The following is a 20,717-nucleotide window of genomic DNA, read 5'->3' as shown; positions in this document are numbered from 1 at the left end:
CGCGGCTTAAGAAAAAAGGAGGGGGGGGGGAAAACTGTTATAGACTGCCTTCCCAAAACGCATTGTTCACTAAAACAGTCTACAAATAAACATTTATGATACACTACATAAAAGTGACATATATAAATAATACAATACAAAAATCAAACAGACCATCACAGATATCCAATCCTTATCTGTACTGTCCTAAGCGGAGGAAATCTACCCTCTACCCATCTTGTGAAATGTTCTATAACACATCCTCTGGCAAACTCCTACTGGGAGCCAATTTCACAATCCAAGACCTGCCACGATTGCGATCCCTCATAATCAGAAAGACTCATGATCCCGTTCAAACATCCTATTCTGCATTTTTTTTAGGTCTCCAAATAATTTACCAAGGGAAAAGGTCGTCAGAGCCTGGATAGGTAATCAGTACTCTAAAGATTTTAGCTTCACGTTGTATTCTGAAGTTACAATTTTGTTTGTAGTACAGGCATTTTTGAGGTGATTTTATAAGGTTGAGTATGCTGACCACTGGGTAGTGTCTTCATCCCTCACAATTCTAAGGAGTAGATTATGTGAGATTTCTTTTAGAATGGTATGTCATGTTTTATACTTGCTCTTACCATGGCCTATGTGAGATAATGTTTCAGCTTGTTATGTTATTAGATTGTTTTATTTTATTTATTTTTCTAATTTTTAATTTTAACTTATTTTATTTCCGACTGGCATTTTTATCCACATTTCTTTACCATAGGACTTTATAGGGTATGTATTTACCTTCCAGATTCTGCATCCTGCACTTTCTTTTAGAGCTTTCATAGCCACAATTAGATTTCCCTTTCAAAAGTGGTCCGTATGCATGTTTTAGTTCGGCTGGGTACAAAAGCACGCCGTTTTTCCTTTTCTTTATGAGCATCCTTTTCTTTGTAAGTGTTATTACTTTCTTTTTGAATGTCACTATTTTCTTTTTAAGCGTCACTACACTCATAGGCACTTTGCCACACTTCTTTCCACCCAATTACTGGGTCTCCACCTTTTTTCTCACATGCTACATTCTGTCAAAACACAGACCGTGTTGGGTCCAGGGTCCAAAGCTTTTCAGCGGACTGCATCCTAGAGGCTTTTATGTGGTTTGCCAAGTTTTAATATTATTTTAATATTAATAAAGTCCATCTCAGGAACATCATTTCTCCACATTGTTTTTTGTATCATCTGGTCAATTTGGACACCTTTTTGGCACTCATTTGTTGTTAAAACATGTCTAGCCCCAAACATCTAAACTGTGCCCTGGGTGTTTTCTAAAATGTTTGATTATTGCAGAGAAATGTCCAAATCATAACTTCGCTCTAGTCCCATCTAAACCACACTTCTAACACGCTCCCTTGAGATTTAGATGCATTGCAGACAACCATTATAGAAATCCATCTAGAAATTGGTTCCGAAAATAGCAAATTGGAAGGGTTTGGCAAGAAAATTGTCCATCTGTCCCTTTATGCCACATTTTGGACATTTTTCTTTTTTGAAAATGAGCCCCAATATCTCTCAATCTGAGCACCAACCTGTAACAGCAGTGCTTAAATCATCCAATTTACAGGCAAGCTCTCTTTAGCACTAATGCATTAATAATTAAATTAATTATAGAATTTATTCCTCTGTGCTTATATATACAGTCATGAGAAGAAATTAGGACACCCCATGAAATATTCAGTTCTTTCTTAAGAAATGTTCACATATCGATGTCAAATCTTTTTTTTTTTTAATTTATCTCTGGAAAAGAAAGTAATATAGAGTACTCCCCTGAAATTCGCGGGGTTTCCGTTCCAGGAGAGGGCAGCTGGAGTGAAGCAAATCACTTGTGGTATGCTCCGACCGCCTCTTCCTGTACTAAAGTCTGGCTTCACCAATCAGGAGCTGCTTTCACATGCAGTTCCTGATTGGTGAAATCCGACTTTAGTATAGGAAAAGGCGATCGGAGAATGCCACGAATGACCGGGTACGCGAACCACAAAATTCACGAGGGAACACTATAATTGCAGGTTAGCAACAAAATTTTTCCTTGATTTACTCATGAAACAAAAGATATCCACAAAAATGTGTATTCTAACTGAGGAATCAATTAGGACACCCCGACATATCCTCCCGTCGTTGTCGGCTAAAGGGGCTGACTTATCGGGCCGTGATACTAGACTGACTCTCTATGGTTTAAATCTAAACTCTATAAACTATTGGCATAAACAGTTTGAATACTGGTGCCGTTCCTGACGAAGCTCCTTATTGTGAGCGAAACGGAGATCTTCCGTCGTCATGTCATGAAGCTAAGTACTTCATAATTCATAATTCCTGAATGAGAAAGTACTTTATGATAGATGGAAAAATTAGTACATCATAATATCTAGAAATAAATATGCAAATCTGCAAATAAGCAAATAAGTTGGGTTCAATACAGAACTAAGTTTTAAATTTAATACAGTTTAGGAAATAATAAATTGGATACAGTTTGAAATAGAAGAAAATGAGAAAATAGGAGAATATACAGGACCAATGATAGCTCACTTCTTGGTTATTGGCTTGTGATATACATCGGGCCTTTAGCTGTGAGCGCTTGAGATCCTTAAGTATTTCTCCTGTATATCCAGCTGGATATTTTCTCTTGTGTTTTAGCCTTATTTGATGATTGTTTAGTGTGTTTCACAGAAAACTTGAAGGTTATTGAGTCAATAATAACTCTACACTATGGGCTTTCCTAAAACCAAATTGGTTACAATCCAAACAGTCAATTTCTTTGACAAAATCATCCAGCTGAGGCAAGACTATTTTTTCCAAAATTTTACCAATAATAGGTACTATTTAAATTGGTCTAAACTTTTTTATAACATTAGTATCTAGGCCTTTCCGTTTCAAAGCTGGTCTTACAGTTGATTGTTTACAGTCCTTTGGAAAAACTCCCTCTCTCATACCAACTGTGAAGCATGAATGTGGAAGTGTCATGGTTTGGGGATGCTTTGCTGCAGCAGGACTTGGCCAGCTCACCATCTTAGATTCACCATGAATTCTACCAAGCATCAGAAGGTGCTTGAGGAACATGTGAGACCATCTGTAAGAAAATTAAAGCTAAAGCGGAACTGGACCCTGCAACATGATAATGACCCAAAACATACCAGTAAATCCACTGAGGACTGGCTGAAAACTAAGAAATGGAGAGTCCTGGAGTGGCTGAGTCAAAGCCCTGATCTTAATCCCATTGAGATGCTGTGGGGTGATTTGAAATGAGCTATACATGCAAGAAACCCCTCAAAAATCTCACAGCTGAAAGAATTCTGTATTGAGGAGTGGGTCAAACTTTCCTCATACCGATGTCAGAGACTGGTAGATGGCTACAAGAAGCGTCTCACTGAAGTTATTTCAGCCAAAGGGAGTAACACAAGCTATTAGGGTATAGGGTGTCCTAATTTATTTCTCAGTTAGACTACACTTTTTTGTGGATATCTTTTGTTTTATGAGTAAATCAAGGAAAATTTTTGTTGTTAACCTGCAATTACATCACTTTCTTTTCCAGAGATAAATTTTAAAAAAATTTGACATTGCTATGTGAACATTTCTTAAGAAAGAACTAAATAATTCATGGGGTGTCCTAATTTTTTCACATGACTGTATATTGCTAAATAAGTGTTAGAATGATTTTATAAAATAACTCCTGTGATGTTCAGCTGCACTGACCAGAAGTCATCTTTTTACAGAACGAGAATGACTTCCAGCTATGAAAATTTGCATTGAATTGTTTTGACCAGAAATCATTGTTTCATAGAGAAGAAACAATTCTTTTTTGGTAATTCATACTGTATCATGGCAACACTTGTACTGCACAAGACAAAATTATATTTTTTAATGCATAGCAGGAACAGAGACATAGGAACACAGAAAATAATGAGATAAGGACTGCTGGACTCATCCAGTCTGCCTAATTTCATTCCTGATGGAAGCCATGGAAACCAATTGATCTTGGGCTTTCCTGTACTTCTTTGTAGTTAGGGATTCTCTGTGCTTAGCCCATAGTCTCTGGAACTCAAGTACTGTTTCAATCTAAATCAGAGGTCCTCAAATTCAGTTCTTACGGTCCACAGCCCTGCCTGGTTTTCAGGATCTCCACCATGACTATGTATGAGATTTATTTGCATGCAAGGGAAGTAATGAATGCCAATAGATCTCATATATATTCAATCTAGCAATCTTGAAAACCAGGCTGGACTGGATGTGCAGACCCCTGATCTACATCATCTCCCATGCAAGGCCATTCCATGTATCTATCACTATTTCCAAAAGAAATACTTTCTGAGAGTACACTGAAAAAGGTTTGTTTCTTGTGTATCATTTGTATATATGATGGATTTTAATCTCGGTCTTGCTGTCCACTTCAGTTCTATTTAAATCTTTCATACTAACCAGTGGCATAAAAAAGGGGGGCAGTCTGCCCCGGTCACCATCTTGGTGAGGGTGCAGACACCCATTCTCCTCTCCGCCCACCCCATCCACTATTTCCATGCCCCCACCCCCCCATTGCTGCGTGTGCGTGCCACTGCCCTTCCCCGTACCTCTAATGTTCCTGGCACGAGCAGCAAACCACAACCCGCTGTCACGCCAGCGTCAGCTCTTCCTCTGATGTCATTTCCTGGACCTGTGCCTAGGAAATGACATCAGAGGAAGAGCCGATGCTGACGCTATAGCAGCTTGGGTGTTGCTGCTCGTGCCAGGAACGTTACAGAGGTATGGGGAAGAGAAATGGCATGTGGGTGACAGGAAGGGGTGGACAAGGAGCGTGTGGAGGTGGGAGGGCAGAGAAGAGGGTGGGGGAGTGGTGCCACTGCCCCAGGCGCCTCTCACCTTCGCTATGCCACTGAGCCTAACACAAGGGTTCTCAATCCAGTCCTTGGGATGCACACAGCCAGTCAAGTTTTTAGATATCCACAGTAACTATGCATGAGATAGATTTGCATATACTACCTCCTTTGTATAAAAATCTATCTCATTCATATTCAGTCCTAGTAAGTCAAGATTTCAGGATACCCACATTGGATTAAAAACCATCGAAAAATGAAGGCAGATAAAGACCATATGGCCTATCTAGTCTGCCTATCCATGTCATCTACTTATCCTTTCCTCTCCCTTAGAGATCTAATGTATTTATCCCATGCTTTCTTGAATTCAGATACATTTTTCATCTCCATCACCTCCATCAGGAGGCCATTCCATGCATTTGCTACCTTTTCCATGAAAAGTATTTTCTGAGGTTACTTTTTAGTCTATCTCCTTTCACCTTCATCCTATGCCCCCTCTTTCAGATTCCTTTCAATTGAAAAAAAGACTTGCCACATAGGTATTTAAACATCTCTTAACATATTGCCCCTATCCCACCTTTCCTCCAAAGTTGAGATACAGTTTATGATTAAGACCACAGACTATTTTAGTAGCTTTCCTCTGGACCAACTCCATCCTATTATGTCTTTTTGAAGATGGGGTCTTCAGAACTGTATACAATATTCTAAATGAGGTCTCACCAGAGTCTTATACAGGAGCATTATTATCTCCTTTTTCCTACTAGCCATTCCTCTCCCTATGCACCCAAGCACCCTTCTAGCTTTCGCCATTGCCTTTTCTACTTGTTTGGTCTCCTTAAGATCATCACATATGATCATATCCAAGTCTGGCTCCCCTTTCACAGACAAAGGTTCTTCATGTCCTACATTGTATTGTTCCCTTGGGTTTTGTAGCCTAAATACATTATCCTACATTTCTCAGCATTCAGTTTTAACTGCCAAATTCTGAACCATTCTTCTAGCTTCACTAGGTCCTTCCTTGTGTTATCCACCCATCCGGGGTGTCTACCCTATTGCAGATTTTGGTATCATCTGCAAAAAGGCAAATCTTACCAAATAGCCCTTCAGCAATATCACTTACAAAAATGTTTAAAAGAACAGGCCCAAGAACCAAACCTTATAGAAACACTACTGGTAACATCCTTTTCCTCAGCGTGAGTTCCGTTTACCACTACCCTCTATTGCCTTCCAACCAGTTCCTAACCCAGTCCATCACTTTGGGGCCCATATGAAGGCACTCAGTTTAATTATTAGATGCCTGTGTGGAACGTAGTCAAAGGCTTCGCTAAAATCTAAATACACCACACCTAGCACTCTCCCTCTATCCAACTCTCTGGTCACCCTGTCAAAGAAATTAATCAGATTTGTCTGACAAGACCTGCTTCTAGTGAAATCATGTTGTCACTGGTCTAGTCTCTTATGCTGTAAACCAGAGGCCCTACAAGACCATTTAGGGGGGAATTTATCAAACAATGTTAGAGTTTAAGGCACCTTAACGCACGTTAAGGGAATTAGCATGTGTTAAACAGTAAAAGCTTATAGGTATAAAATGGGCTTTAGAATTCAACATGCGCTATTTCACTAACGTGCATTAAAAATGCACTAATGTTGCTTGATGAATTCTCCCCTCCTAGAGACTTTATCCCTAAAAGGCCTAAATAAATATACACTAGAGGGTGTTTCCACATCCCTTGCTGATCCTCTCAGTCTCCTCAGCCTATTTTTCATTTTCTCTGGCGATTCTGTGCTTTCCTGTTGAATCAACTGGAGTTCCATTCCACCATTTTTAGTATGTAAACTGCTTTCATCTGCATGCCATGAAAGATGGTATACCCAGTTGCAATGACTAAAAACATAAACTAGAGGGGAGGAGAGATGGAGGAGTGGGAAGACAGGATCATCATCAGAAAACATTTTTTATGGTTAATGTGGTGGGGCATACAGAATGGTTTCCCAAGGGAGGTGATGGAGACACAAATAGCAAATGAGTCAAATAGTTTTTCAGTTTCGAAACAAGACTCCAGTTGTACTTACTCTGTTGTAATACTCCATATAAAGAAGAAAAGGAAGTGGTGAAATTTTCTGAGTTTTTTCCTTTACTCCGAACAGGTTCCAACTTCTGGCGACTAGAGACATACAGTATTTTATAAACATGGAATGAATTGCAAGAGGACTGAACTAAAAATAATGAAAATGTTTACACAAAAAACAATTGCAATCATGTCACACACTTTGAAAATGTAAATATCTATCTATCTATACCAGTGTCTCGCAAACATTTTTTTAGCTTCAGCTCACTAGCAGAGCAAATGTATTTTGTGGCACACAATAAAGAGGACATGTTGACCCGCCCAGTTCCACCCACAAACCTGCCCCATTCTACCCCAGACCCCACCCCCACATGAACCTCATCTCGTCCTCCCTGAGCTCGGGAGAGGCGTCCTATACTAAACGCCGATTCTGTAACCGGCGTCTTTAGAGAATTGGGTTAAATTAGACGCGGCCGCTATACTTATGGCAGCAAGGGATCTTCCTGCTGCAATATGTATAGCGGCCGCGGTTGTTGCAGCCGCCTGTCCCATCATCGACAGGAGAATGCCTAACTCCTCCTGTCGGAACCCCGAGCCCCCTCCTCCCCAAACTCGTAATCGCCAACAGGAGGATGCCCAACTCCTCCTGTCGGAACCCCGGACCCCCCTCCCCCCAAACTCATAATCGCCGACAGGAGGATGCCCAACTCCTCCTGTCGGAACCCCGGAACCTCCTCCCCCCCCAACTCGTAATCGCCGACAGGAGGATGCCCAACTCCTCCTGTCGGAACCCCGGAACACCCTCCCCTCCCAAACTCATAATCGCCGACAGGAGGATGCCCAACTCCTCCTGCCGGAAAGCCCAACTAATCTCCCTCCCCCAACTAACCTTTCAATGTTGGTCAGCTGGACGGGTCTTGCTGCCGTCCAGCCGACGGGTCTGCCTCGTGGAAATGAGACGGCACGCCCCTTCCCGGCCCATCCCCGCTAAATCTAAGGCCTGATTGGCCCAGGCTAGGCACCTTGGCCAATCAGGCCTTAGGATTAGTGGGGATGGGCGGACCCGCTATGCCTAAGGCCTGATTGGTCCAGGCTTCTACAGCCTGGGCCAATCAGGCCTTAGATTTAGCGGGGATGGGAAGGGGCATGCCATCTCATTTCCACAAGGCAGACCCGTCGGCTGGACGGCAGCAAGACCCGTCCAGCTGACCAACATTGAAAGGTTAGTTGGGGGAGGGAGATTAGTTGGGGTGGGGGGTTGTTGGGCTTTCCGGCAGGAGGAGTTGGGCATCCTCCTGTCGGCGATTACGAGTTTGGGGGGGAGGGGGTTCCGGGGTTCCGACAGGAGGAGTTGGGCATCCTCCTGTCGGCGATTACGAGTTTGGGGGGGGAGGGGGTTCCGGGGTTCCGAAAGGAGAAGTTGGGCATCCTCCTGTCGGCGATTACGAGTTTGGGGGGGAGGGGGTTCCGGGGTTCCGACAGGAGGAGTTGGGCATCCTCCTGTCGGCGATTACGAGTTTGGGGGGGGGAGGGGGTTCCGAGGTTCCGACAGGAGGAGTTGGGCATCTTCCTGTCGGCGATTACGAGTTTGGGGGGGAGGGGGTTCCGGGGTTCGGGGTTCCGACAGGAGGAGTTAGGCATCCTCCTGTCGGTGATGGGACAGGCGGCCACGGCCGCTATACTTTATTGCAGCAGGGAGATCCCTTGCCGTGATCAGTATAGCGGCCGCGTCTACTTACAATGTAGACCAGCATTTTGCTGGCCTACATTTTAAGCTTCTCTTCCTCTACTAGGGAGACGCGTAGGGCCGCCTAAGTTCGCCTAAGGCCTGTAGGCGAGCTTAGGCATCTTGCGGGTCTCCCTAGGCTCCCGGAGGCGCCTTCAGGCCTGCCTGGGGAGCATTTTTTTTAAAAAAACGTGCATCCTGATTGGCTGATTAGACAGCTGTAGGACGTCTACAGCTGCCTAAAATCGGGACGCACTTTTGGAGAATCAGGGCCTTTATGCACAGTTTACCACATAGTAACTGCTAGCCTCAAGTCTTTGAGGTAATTTTGTAGTTACCACATGGTAAAGCATGCATTAAGAACCTAGTATGGGTAGCGAAGGGGCATGAAAGGTATTTGACAGTTAGAAAAAGGAGTGAGGAAGGGACACAGTACATCAGCCTCATGAACAAACAGTTTATTAAAATCATATAAATAGCTATAACATATATAAAGAATAATGCAAGCCTAACATAGAGTCTTTGATCCTTTTTGTACTGGACCCCAAAACGGTCCGTGTTTCGGCTTGAAAAGCCTTCCTCAGGGGTGTTCCAAATATGTCCAGTAGATGGCGCCCAATATACATCTAAGGAAACAAAAAAGAATACTCTCAATATGTATATAAGCCTGCAAATCAACGTAGTATCCGAAGAACACTGCGAGGTACCACATCTGCTGATTTGCAGGCTTATGTATTCTTTTTTTGGTTCCTTAGAAGTATATTGGGCACCATCTACTGGACTTATTTGGAACACTCCTGAGGAAGGCTTTTCAAGCCGAAACACAGACCATGTTGGGGTCCAGTACAAAAAGGATCAGAGACTTTATGTTAGGCTTGCATTAGTCTTTATATGTTTTAGCTATTTATATTGTTTTAATAAACTGTCCTTGAGGTTGATGTGCCTTGTCCCTTCCCCACTCCTTTTTCTGGCTTGCATTACTACACGTAGGGTTGTGTTTTTCTTGTTGTTGTGGAATACAGGCATTTGACAGTTAACACACTGCACTTAACACACACTGTCTAAGATGGACCACTTACCACCTCCTAAACAGGAGACATAAAGGCTCTGATTCTATATACAGTGCCTACTGGAAGGCACCTATTGATGTAGGCACCTAACTTAATTTTTTTCTAATTGGTTAATTGGCACTGATAATTGAAAGTGCAACTGAAAACCACTTTTAAAAAAAACTTAATTAGCTGGTAGGCACCTAGCTCAGTAGGCGCCTACTACCTCAAAGTAGATGTCTAGACTGAGGCCCTACCCAAAAAGTAGGCATGGTTAGGGGCAGAGATTGGACATAACATAACTTTATTCTTCTATACTGCCACAATCAGACCACTTCTAGGCGGTTCACACCAAAGAGAGCTGGACAATCAGCGAATTACAATATGCAAATTATAAAAGTACGACATATTACTCAAGACTAGATATAATAAAATTGTTAGATTTAGTGTAGCTTCTGTTTAGGAGATAAATCTATCAAACAATGCAGTTTTAATTTCTTTCCTAAAGGCGCCATAGGTTAGCCTAGTTCCATTAATGTAGTTACCTAACCAAGACTGCTGTTTACTTGCTTGATACATGAGAGTCCTATCCAAAAAGGATTTGTATTAACAGTCAGTAGTTCTTGGGTATGCAAATAGATTACAATTTCTGGTTATCCTTGTAGGACTAAATAGCACGAAATGAGATAAAAGATAGGTAGGAGCTAGTCCCCAAATTGAATTAGGCGCTGGTATTTAAGGCTATGAAAACCCTGGCCTAACATAATGGCCAAAAAACAGATGGGAAAAAAAAAGCTGCAAAGCGTACTGCTAGAAACCACCAAAATAGCTTCTTATTGTAGCAAGCAATAGATATGGAAAAGAGGGGGAAAAGATCTCAGAAACCAGCTCAGTGCATAAAGAATTGAAAACAGTCTGAGACTTATCAGTTCCAGATTTCAATTATCGATCCTGAAATAACCCTCTTGTGTGCACATGACTGGGTGAACTTAAACCCCTTATTTGATCCAATATACTCAAAAATAAAGGTGCATATAACATCATTTATCTAGGTTCTTATAAAAAAAAATCATTAGGATTCAAATCATCCAAAATACGGGTGTGCGTCTAATTTTCAATCTAAAAAATTCAGAACATGTAACACCATACTATTGAAAGTTGCATTGGCTTCCAGTAGAGGCAAGAATCATTTTTTAATCTGCCTGTATTTATTATAAAACATTATATGGTCCTATACCAAGTTACTTTTCAGATCATTTTGAACTAGTAGGAAACCGACGTTCTTCATGAAACACAGCTTTATTATTTTTCCCTTCAATAATAAGTTGTGCATACAAAATATTTCTTAATACCACCCTATCCTTTCAGGCAGGAATATGGAACTGTAGTTTGAGCTTAAGTTCTTCTTACCAGACCTTTAGAACAGGGTAGGGAACTCCGGTCCTCGAGAGCCGTATTCCAGTCGGGTTTTCAGGATTTCCCCTTAGAATATGCATGAGATCTATTTGCAAGCACTGCTTTCAATGCATATTCATTGCGGAAATCCTGAAAACCCGACTGGAATACGGCTCTCGAGGACCGGAGTTCCCTACCCCTGCTTTAGAAGATCGTTAATAACGTGTCTTTTTGATGAATATGTGTAATCTAGATAAGTTAATAATTTGTTAATGTTATATTTTATATATAATGTACTGTGCTTTGTGGTGTAAATTCGCTGTGTTTTTACAGTTCTTACATCTTATTGTAAACCGCACTGAGCCGTGAGGTATTGCGGTATATAAATAAAATTATTATTATTATTATAGATGCTTTCCAGCGCCTAACTCAATTCTACAGATGGTGCCTAACTTTGAATACAATACACACAAAGAGGAGATTCTACCTCATCACGGTGGAATAGAAGAAAACAGAGAAGGCGACCTGTAGTGCCCAATGTCTTTATTCGCAATCAAGACCCGACACGTATGTGCTTTGGCCGTAATGCCTGCCTCAGGAGTCTGATTCTCAATGTGGAACACCATATCACAATTGTCTTCTTATAATCAACATGAGAAAACCAGTTTAGCGGCGGTACGTGATCGGTACATAACTCCACAGAGCGATCAGGCTCTTATGAGTGTTGACGATCATCTATTTTACTTAATCTGACAAGTGGTTTGCTCATTTCAGTTATAAGAAGACAGCTGTGATACGGTGTTCCACATTGAGAAACAGATTCCTGAGCCAAGGCCTTACGGCCAAAACACATACGTGTCAGGTCTTGATTGTGAATAAAGACATTGATAACCACAGGTTGCCTTCTCTATTTTCTTCTGCCTAACTTTGAATGACAGTAGGTGCCGTTTTCCTAGGCACTGTTTATAGAATCAGGTCCAAAGTGCTTCCATATTAACCAGGAGCAAGCATAGTAGAAAATAATAAGAATGCTCCCATAGGTTCCACCTTAAATTTGTAGCTGCTGCACAATAAAATACCACGTTAGACCATGGTAATTGCAGATTTTGCTATGGTTTATGTTTATTTCAAAAGCTTGATATAGCACCCAGCCTCATCGGATCAGGGTGGTTTACAATTGAAACATATAATATATAGTCAAAGGCCCCAACATTAAATGTTCTTGGGAAAATATGCTAAGGCTCCAAACTGGCAAAATTATAACAGATAACCCTAAAAAATAGATGCGGCTGCTGAACTGATTGTGGCAAGGGGGATTCCCTTGCTGCGATCAGTTTAGCGGCTATGGCAGGGACTGGTCCCCTCTCACCCCCATGAAGACTACTAGCATGAGGGATGCCCAGACCCTCCTGCCATAACCCTGAAGCCACCCCTGAATGTCTGCAGCAGGAGAAGTGATGAATTCCTCCTGCCGCCAGCCCCCAAAACATCCCCCGGCAGGATGGTTGCCTAGTCCCTCCCGTCGGAACCCCCCTTCACACCATAGAGGGTGGTCTAAGGGTTCTAGCCAATCAGACTCTTAGGCCACTCCTAGCACATACCAGAATGCACTGGGAGAGAGGCCTAAGATTCTGTTTGGCCCAGGTGCCTAAGGCCCCTCCAATGGGAGGGGCCTTAAGCACCTGGGCCAATTAGGGGCTTAGTCCCCTCCCCGGGGCATCCCATGATGCACCGGGAAGGGGCAAGCCCGCCATTCAGTGAAGGTGGGCCTGTCGGCTGGAGGAAGCTTCCAGCCAGCCGGCTAACTTAAAAGAAGGTACTTTGGGGTCCAGGTGGGCTTGGTGGGATTCTGACAGGAGAGACTGGGCATCCCTCCTGCCGATGTTCTTTGTGTGTGTGTGTGTGTGGTGGTGGGAGTGTTGTGGCAGGAGGGACTGGGCATCCCTCCTGCTGATGTTCTTTGTGGTGGGGAGTTCCAACAGGAGGAACTGGGCATCCCTCCTGCCGAGTGAAGTCTTGGGGGCTGGCGGCAGGAGGAATTGGGCATTCCTCCTGCCGCAGACATTCAGGGGTGGGGGTGGGGCAGCTTCAGGGGTTCCAGAAGGAGGGACTGGGCATCCCTTCCACAGCAGTTAAACTGATCATGGCAGGGAGATTCCCTTGCTGCGATCAATTCAGCTGCAACCCGATTCTCTAACCGACGGCTGTGAATAGACGCTGGTTAGAGAATCATGGTGTTAGGCGGGCTTGGGCATCTGTCCGTGAGGACAGACACAATTCTATACAGGATCCAGCTCTAAGTGACTTGCCCATGGTCACTGGAAGCAGTGTGAGTTTGAACCCACAGCCTCAGGGTGCTGAAGCTGTAGCTTTACCCATTGCACCGCAGTTGACTCATGTCCAACCTCCATATGAACAATGCACCATGTGCTCTCAAAGACCAGGATGCAAAGCAGGCTTTACCAACCCAAGAACATTGACATAAATATTAAACCTAAGCAACCAATTGATAATAGTCCTCAAAACTTCCCCCTTTTTTCTTTTGTCTCCCCCATCTTTCTGCTCAGATCCCTTCTTCCGCTCACTGTCATCCTGCTCACACCCCAACAATGGAAAAATGTCCACATATCTACCAACTCAAAATCTTTTGCCTCAACTTCCTAGACACTTGACAGTCTAAAGCATGGATCTCTAAGTCCCTCCTTGAGGGCCGCAATCCAGTCGAGTTTTCAGAATTTCCCCAATGAATATGCATTGAAAGCAGTGCATGCACATAGATCTCATGCATATTCATTGGGGAAATCTTAAAAAACCCGACTGGATTGCGGCCCTCAAGGAGGGACTTTGAGACCCCTGGTCTAAAGGGACAATTTCACACCTACATTAATTCAGCTACCACCCTAACAGGCGCAGACACAGACGCTGCCCCCTCCCCCCAACACACACACTCTGAAGAAGACAAAGGTAACTCAGACATAGAGGAATTCCATGATTCAGAGGATTAGCACACCTCCAAATAATCTACCATCCCTTCCCTAAGCTGCTTCTTTTCCAGATCTAATCTCCTAACCACATGCTGAAATCTATGCACAAACTTTTTATTTCTCAGCTATGATGCAGTGAATCAGGCTTCATCGCTGCCCATAATCTCCCTTGCCCCACTTCCTCCCCCCTTCAACTCCCAAATAACCCTCATTAATTAAAACTTGCACTTCCTGAGCTAACTCATAAGCAGTGGAATCTGCTCTGCTTCCTAAAGGCTCTTCATCCATCAGGTCTGGACTGCATCAACTCTGGCTGTCTCCTCTGAACATTTGGTCTCTACCCTATTCCCTTGCCCACCAGCACCTCTCCTTGCTCCTTTCATAGAGCAGAATTACAGTGTATCTGATTTATTTCTGCCCCATACACTTCTATTATCTTCTTTCACCCCCCTCCCCTCCCCTACAAACACCCCTTGTCTTCCTAACTGCCCCAACACTGCTCTTCCCCTCTCCCTACCTCAGGCCACACAATGCATCGCTGAGGTCCAATGATGTCTCCTTGGGGCCATTTCAACACTGCCACCAGGTTCAAGTTTATTAAATTTGCTTGATGGCTTAAAGATACTTGATCCAAATACTGTAAGCGGATTACAATATAAAAAAATTTCAAATGGAAAAGAACACCATATTATAAAGGGAAAGAAAAGTAAAATGTTTTGTCTCACAAATATTCTCTCAGACCCCCAGAGTCTAAAAGCACTGACAGAACCAAAAACTCAGAGAGCCATTAACTCTGGGAATGCTTTCCAAAACAAATGACCACCACTAAAACTGGCTCCAGAAACCTTGAGAGGAGGCTGCAACACCCACAAGGGTCCAGGAAACCCCTAATGGCACAACTTCACTCCAACCCTGCCAGAACACTGCGTTGGACTATGATTTGTGGAGCTGCTGGCAGCCTAAAATATAAACAAATAAGGTAGGCCCAGCTCCCGCTGCTGCTGTGACATGCTGCTATATAAATGCTGCTACGCCAAACCCAACAAAAAATGCAAACCTAACTCCTTTCTTTACCCTCCCAAATCCCTCACACCCATTCCCCAATCACGCACCACCACACCACAATCCCACAACCTGCCAAATCAATCCTTGATCTTCTCAACCCCTCTTTTCTTTCCACCAGTCCTTGCACTCCAAAATCACAAATCCTTTCTTTCAGCTACCCAGATATAAATTGCATAACACTCATCCAATTATCATCCCTTCCTGTTAACATATATTACTCCATTCCCTCTCATTCTCCCAACTGTTTCTTCCTTCCCCCTCATCTCCTCCTTTCCCTATTTACCCTTCCCACATCATTCACTATTCTTCTGCTTGAAGTGCGTCTCAGTCAAGGTTAAATACAGAGGGCTCTCCTAATCTTACTCTAGTCCAGTGTCTCTCAAACTGTGTGCCATGGTACAGTGGTGTGCCCCAAAGAGATTCTGGGTGTTCTATGAGAATAGTATACATTAGAAAAGATGACATGTACATCGCATTCACAAGAGTCTGTCAATGTTATAAGTGTTTGTGTTATAAGAATACAACCATCCAGAAAAGCTTCATTCTTTGAGGTGATTGGTCCTTGAAAAGTAACGACAAGTAATTTTATTTTTTATGCAGTAGCTATCCTAACTTGAGCAACATAGTAATCAAGGCTTTATTACTGTTTGGATCTTCTTATCTTTGCAAACTTGGATTTTCAGCACTGACAGAAATTAATTAAAAAAACAAAAAACAAAGAGAGAATGACTGCAGATGGTGGATGATGAAATGCATGTTTGCTTGTCGACTATCGAGCTGCGTTTTGAGTTAATTTGCACTCAAAAACAAGCACATCCATTAGTAATTCTATTCTATCTACTTTAGTTTCAACGTTGTTACAATTCCCCATATATAGCTTAAAGAACTTTAAATAAATAACTCTCAAATGCAATTTTTGGTTGGTCTTGCAATTTTATAATTTCAATTATAATGTGCTGTGAAAAACATTTGCTCCGTTTAGTGTGTTGGAGCTATAAAAGTTTGAGAGACACTGATCTAGTCACTCTAGTCACACCTTTTACAAAGGTGCGCTAGCGGTTTTAGCGCGCGCTTAACACGTGCTAAAATGCCGCACGCGCTAGCCGCTACCGCCTCCTTTTAAGCAGGTGGTAGTTTTTGGGCTAGCGTGTGCCAATCTTGTGTGTGCGCTAAAAACGCTAGCGCACCTCCGTAAAAGGAGCCCTTAGATACTTGAGAAAGGTGCTGACTCATTAAAAAGGGAATCATTCATCCATTTTACCCACCTTATTGGCCAGAAGACTAATTTTTAAAATTTCCGATTTCATCAGGGTAATCCTACAGCCTGACACCCTCCCATACTCCTGGCATTTCACATATATCAATCACCTTGAGGCATCTTTCTGGTTCAGTAACTATTTAAGAACAGTACCTACATGCAGCTGGGTAAGCTTTTATTTTCTTTTATATATCCATAATTTTAAATCTATGTATGTATAATTTTTGATCTATGTATGCTTTTTTCTGATCTGAGGAAGAAGGGTGTTTACGTTTGAAAGATAATCATAAACTACATTAACCCCCCTCTTATACTAAGGCACACTAGCTGATTTAGCGTGCACTAAATATTAGTGCATGCTAAATGCTAACGCATCCATAGAATATAATGGACACGTTAGCATTTAGCGCACGCTAAATCGGCTAGTGCGCCTTAGTAAAAGGATCCCTAAGTTAGTCCAATAAAAAGGTATTTTTTTTCCTATATGTTTTTGTTTTATTCCTACATATTATCTAGAAGAGTGGACTAACATGGGCACCACACCTTTTCACTCAAAGGTTTTTCAGTAACCCCCATTGAAAGCTCACCAACAAACTCACTGTGCACTACCCTAATCCATTATACAATGGTATGCCCTGTCTTTTCCAGGATCTTTAACTGGTGTTCTCTTCTTGTGAATGATTGTGACTCTTCCAGTCCCATTACACCAGTGGCTCAAGCAGCATGTGTTGAAGTTCCACAAATTTTTGTAGAGAAACCATCAAGATCCAGAGCTTTATTCAACTTTATATCCACCTCTGTAACAGGGCTATTTAAATCTTCTATCTGTTAGCTGAGGCAGATGGTCTACTCTCCCTCATTTCCCCCCTACCCCCCTATTTGGCATTCAATCCTCATTCAGCTTATTTTAAAAACTCTACAAATCTCAATCTAATGCAGTGGCATAGCCAGATGGCTGATTTGGAAAAGGGGGAATGAGCCCAAAGTGGGCGAGCACCAATTTTTTTCCCACCCTCCTCTTTCCTAATAGTATGAGCATGCAAGAACTGTCAAGCATGTGTGAACCATTCAATATGTGCAAATAGTATGCATTTTTCCTGATACTGCACTCTATCAGAAAACAACATTCACTTATGTGACAGACTATCCCTACTCAATATAGTGTATTTCAGTGTCTCTATAAATACTGTTCCAGCTGTAGCCTTCTATTGTAGATACCATGTTCCCCATCCTTTTTTTTCCTACTGGCCCCATTGGAGGCAAGCAATATACTTATTTATTTATATACCAATTATATTCTAAGTGGTTTACATTCAGGTACTTTATCATATTTCCCTATCTGTCCTGGTGGGCTCAAACTCTATCTAGTGTACCTGGGGCAATGAGGGGATTAAGTGACTTGACCAGGGTCACAAGAAGCAGTGAGGGATTTGAACCCACAACCTCAGAGTGATAAGACTGTAGCTCCAACCACTCCCACCACCAGATAATCTCGATGGGTTTGGAGGGGTTCATGTTTCCTAATGAGGTGTATCTCCTGGATCAAACAGATATCAGCTCTCACCTGATTGATAAGGCACAAGTCACGTTAGGGTCCAAAAATCACAGTAAAATAACCCCAGCTTTTTTTCTGGGGTTATTTCACCAACCAGAAGCATTGGGCCATGAAGCCATTACCCATGCTTCTTGTGCCAGAGCAGGGCGCCTCTGGCTTTAGGCTTCCCAGAAGATCAAGCCCCCACTTTTCCTCCCCTAACCTACCTTAAAGGTAGCTCTTGCCCTTTCAAAGCAATGCCCAGTCACTTCTGCCCAGTCTAGTGTCACATCCAAAATGGTGCCCCAGTATCTGAATATATATTCTAAGTGATGTATAAATGCTAAAATAAAAACAAATAATAAAACTTCTGCTAGGGGTCATATTTCCATATAAGAAAACATTTTCTTACATGGATATATGACCCTTTGCAGTAGATGCATGAGACTACTGCTAGGGGTTCCATTTTGGATGCAGCACCAGACTGAGCAAGAGTGACTGGGCATTGCTTATGCCCAAAAAACCCCTTATACCCTCCGTCTGGAGGGTAGTCCATTGAGAATGCAAGGGCTACCTTTAAGATGAGAAAGAAGAGGGCTTGATCTTGTGGGGGAAGGCAGAGCTTGAGTCTGGGGGTCCTTAAGCTGGGAGGATCCTTGATTTGGTGTCCCAGGAACAGTGGGACATGGCTTTGCAAGAACATAGGATAACATTGCTTGTGAGGTGGCTTGCAAGCAGAGCTATTCATTTACCATCGGAATTATCAACCTGCAGTACTGGATCCTGCAGATTGCTGAATCCAGCAGAAAATCAAGGTACGGTAAAAGGCAAACTTTTATCACATCTGGATGAATTCCCCCCACCCCTTAGCATCACTTTTTAGAAGAATGGAAGATGATCTTATTTCTTACCTGCTATGTCTACCGATCTGTTCTGAACCCACAGGGATATTAATCGTTCTGTTGACAAAGGAAATCTTGTGCAATAAATGGATGATAGTTTCCATACCTACTGTACCATTTCCAATATTTTTTTCACTAGGCTGACTCTGGATGGTATTGATGTATTTATTTGACAAGTCCACTACTTTTTTTGAAAACCAATTATATAGAGTGTGTTCTTCTGCAGCATCATAATCGGCATGATTCCATCCAGGTAGCATCAACGATACATGACTTTCGCTTGATACAAGTCCAAAAGAGACTGGATATTGAAGCCTTAGGATGCCAGCATTTTTAATGCAGAAATTGTCCAGTTCTTTATCTACACCCCATGGAAAGAGACAAGATAAGAGCAATTTTGCCGTGTCACAAATAATATTAATGTCTATTTTGGTGGATGCTGGAACGATAGCCTTTTTTGAGCTTTTCTTTTTTTGCTTTTTGATAACACTGCCTTCTTCCAAAGTCTTCACTATATTGTTCTCCTTTGAAATGGACTGGTCTGAAGCATTTCTTGTTTGTGCATTCAATTGATACAAAGATCCAGCTGTTCTATTTCTTTTTAATGTAAGGGTTCTTTTCTCTGTTGAACTCTTGGCTGATTTTACTACGTCATAACTATGGAAAGAATTTGTTGACTTCAAGTCATTGACATGAGATGACAATAGGTATTCCAGAAGTTTTTCCAGATCAAATAAAAGCACATGAAAGTTCATACTGGTCCATTTTGTTTTTACTGGCAGGATTGTGAATGGGCTTTGGGACTGCCTGGTATCTGTTGACTGAAATCATAACATATTGTTAAAGATACTGGGTATGTAGGAACCACTCTTTTCCATTATATTCTATTTTAGTTTCTTTACCTACCTGATAAAGAGAGGATAACTGTTTAAAGTTTGTCACAGATACATTAGGTTAATCTAATAAAAATGTGTTATCTCCAACTAGAATGTTGACCCTTATTTCAACATGTCCAAGTAGACTAGTATAACAACCAAGATTCTTTGCAAGAAAAATTTTATCTAATGATATAATCCACCAAAATATTAATTGCTAATAGTGTCCATAGCTATCTGATTTAACATGACCATGACCATGGAGAAGGTGGGCAGTATAGAGACATTCTATGTGGCACTGTTTTCTCAAGCAGCCAGTTTGAATCATGTGGTATTTGTTGATAAAGTTGTGTCGCTACAACACTGTGTTAATGCAGAATAGGAGGTTGTGATTTCCAATGGGACTGGAAGAACTTTTGTCAGGGCACAAAGAATGTTGCACTTGGAGATGGCAATTGGGTGTGGTGGAGGTCACCCAATTTGTTTAGGGCCCTAGCTGTGAAATGACTGAGACCTGGAGCCATTTTATGCTACTCTACACTGGGGCTGGGATCTAGAGGGAGACTGGAAGGACTGTTGTACTGGGGCAGAGCCAGAGGATCCAGGGGACCTCCACTGCTCAAGGATATTTGTAAGTGTCTCAAGTTTCCTAATGTTCCAATAATACTAATGCCCTTTTTATGCAAAGTAGCTATACTGTCCCAGAAATGTCAAATAAAGACAATTTAACCATGAACTGATAATGAGTGTTAATGTTGGACAGACTGGATGGACCATTCAGATCTTTATCTCTGTGATTTACTACGGATGGTCTTTATCTGCAAAATAGAAGAGAGAGAAAGAGGACTTGCCTTAACAGAAATACAATGCGCAGAAAAAAGGCAAATGTGATGTCCAAACCAATGGTACAAATTTTATTATATAGATAAAACATCTCAACAAGGATCCAAATTTCGGCATATAAAAATGCCTTCCTCAGGGGACACTGGAGATTAGAGCGAGTAAGCAAATTGAACATAAAAAGCATCCACAATAACGTAATG

General features: G+C 42.2%; 1 protein-coding gene across 1 annotated transcript in view; it reads right to left on the bottom strand.

Annotated features, from left to right (window-relative positions):
* WDR72 (WD repeat domain 72) overlaps positions 1–20,717 on the bottom strand; it is a 343,080-nt gene that overhangs the window by 19,620 nt on the left and 302,743 nt on the right. Inside the window, exons 17-18 of the mRNA XM_033920737.1 lie at positions 18,809–19,620; positions 6,891–6,982 (exon numbers count right to left, since the gene is read on the bottom strand). Of these exons, the coding sequence (XP_033776628.1) occupies positions 6,891–6,982; positions 18,809–19,620 (904 nt within the window). The remainder of the gene's footprint in view (positions 1–6,890; positions 6,983–18,808; positions 19,621–20,717) is intronic.

This window comes from Geotrypetes seraphini, chromosome 14 (genome assembly GCF_902459505.1).
Source record: "Geotrypetes seraphini chromosome 14, aGeoSer1.1, whole genome shotgun sequence".
In the NCBI taxonomy this organism is placed as follows: domain Eukaryota; kingdom Metazoa; phylum Chordata; class Amphibia; order Gymnophiona; family Dermophiidae; genus Geotrypetes; species Geotrypetes seraphini.
The sequence above is the reverse complement of the archived record's forward strand: the minus strand, read 5'-3'. Positions and strand labels throughout refer to the sequence as shown.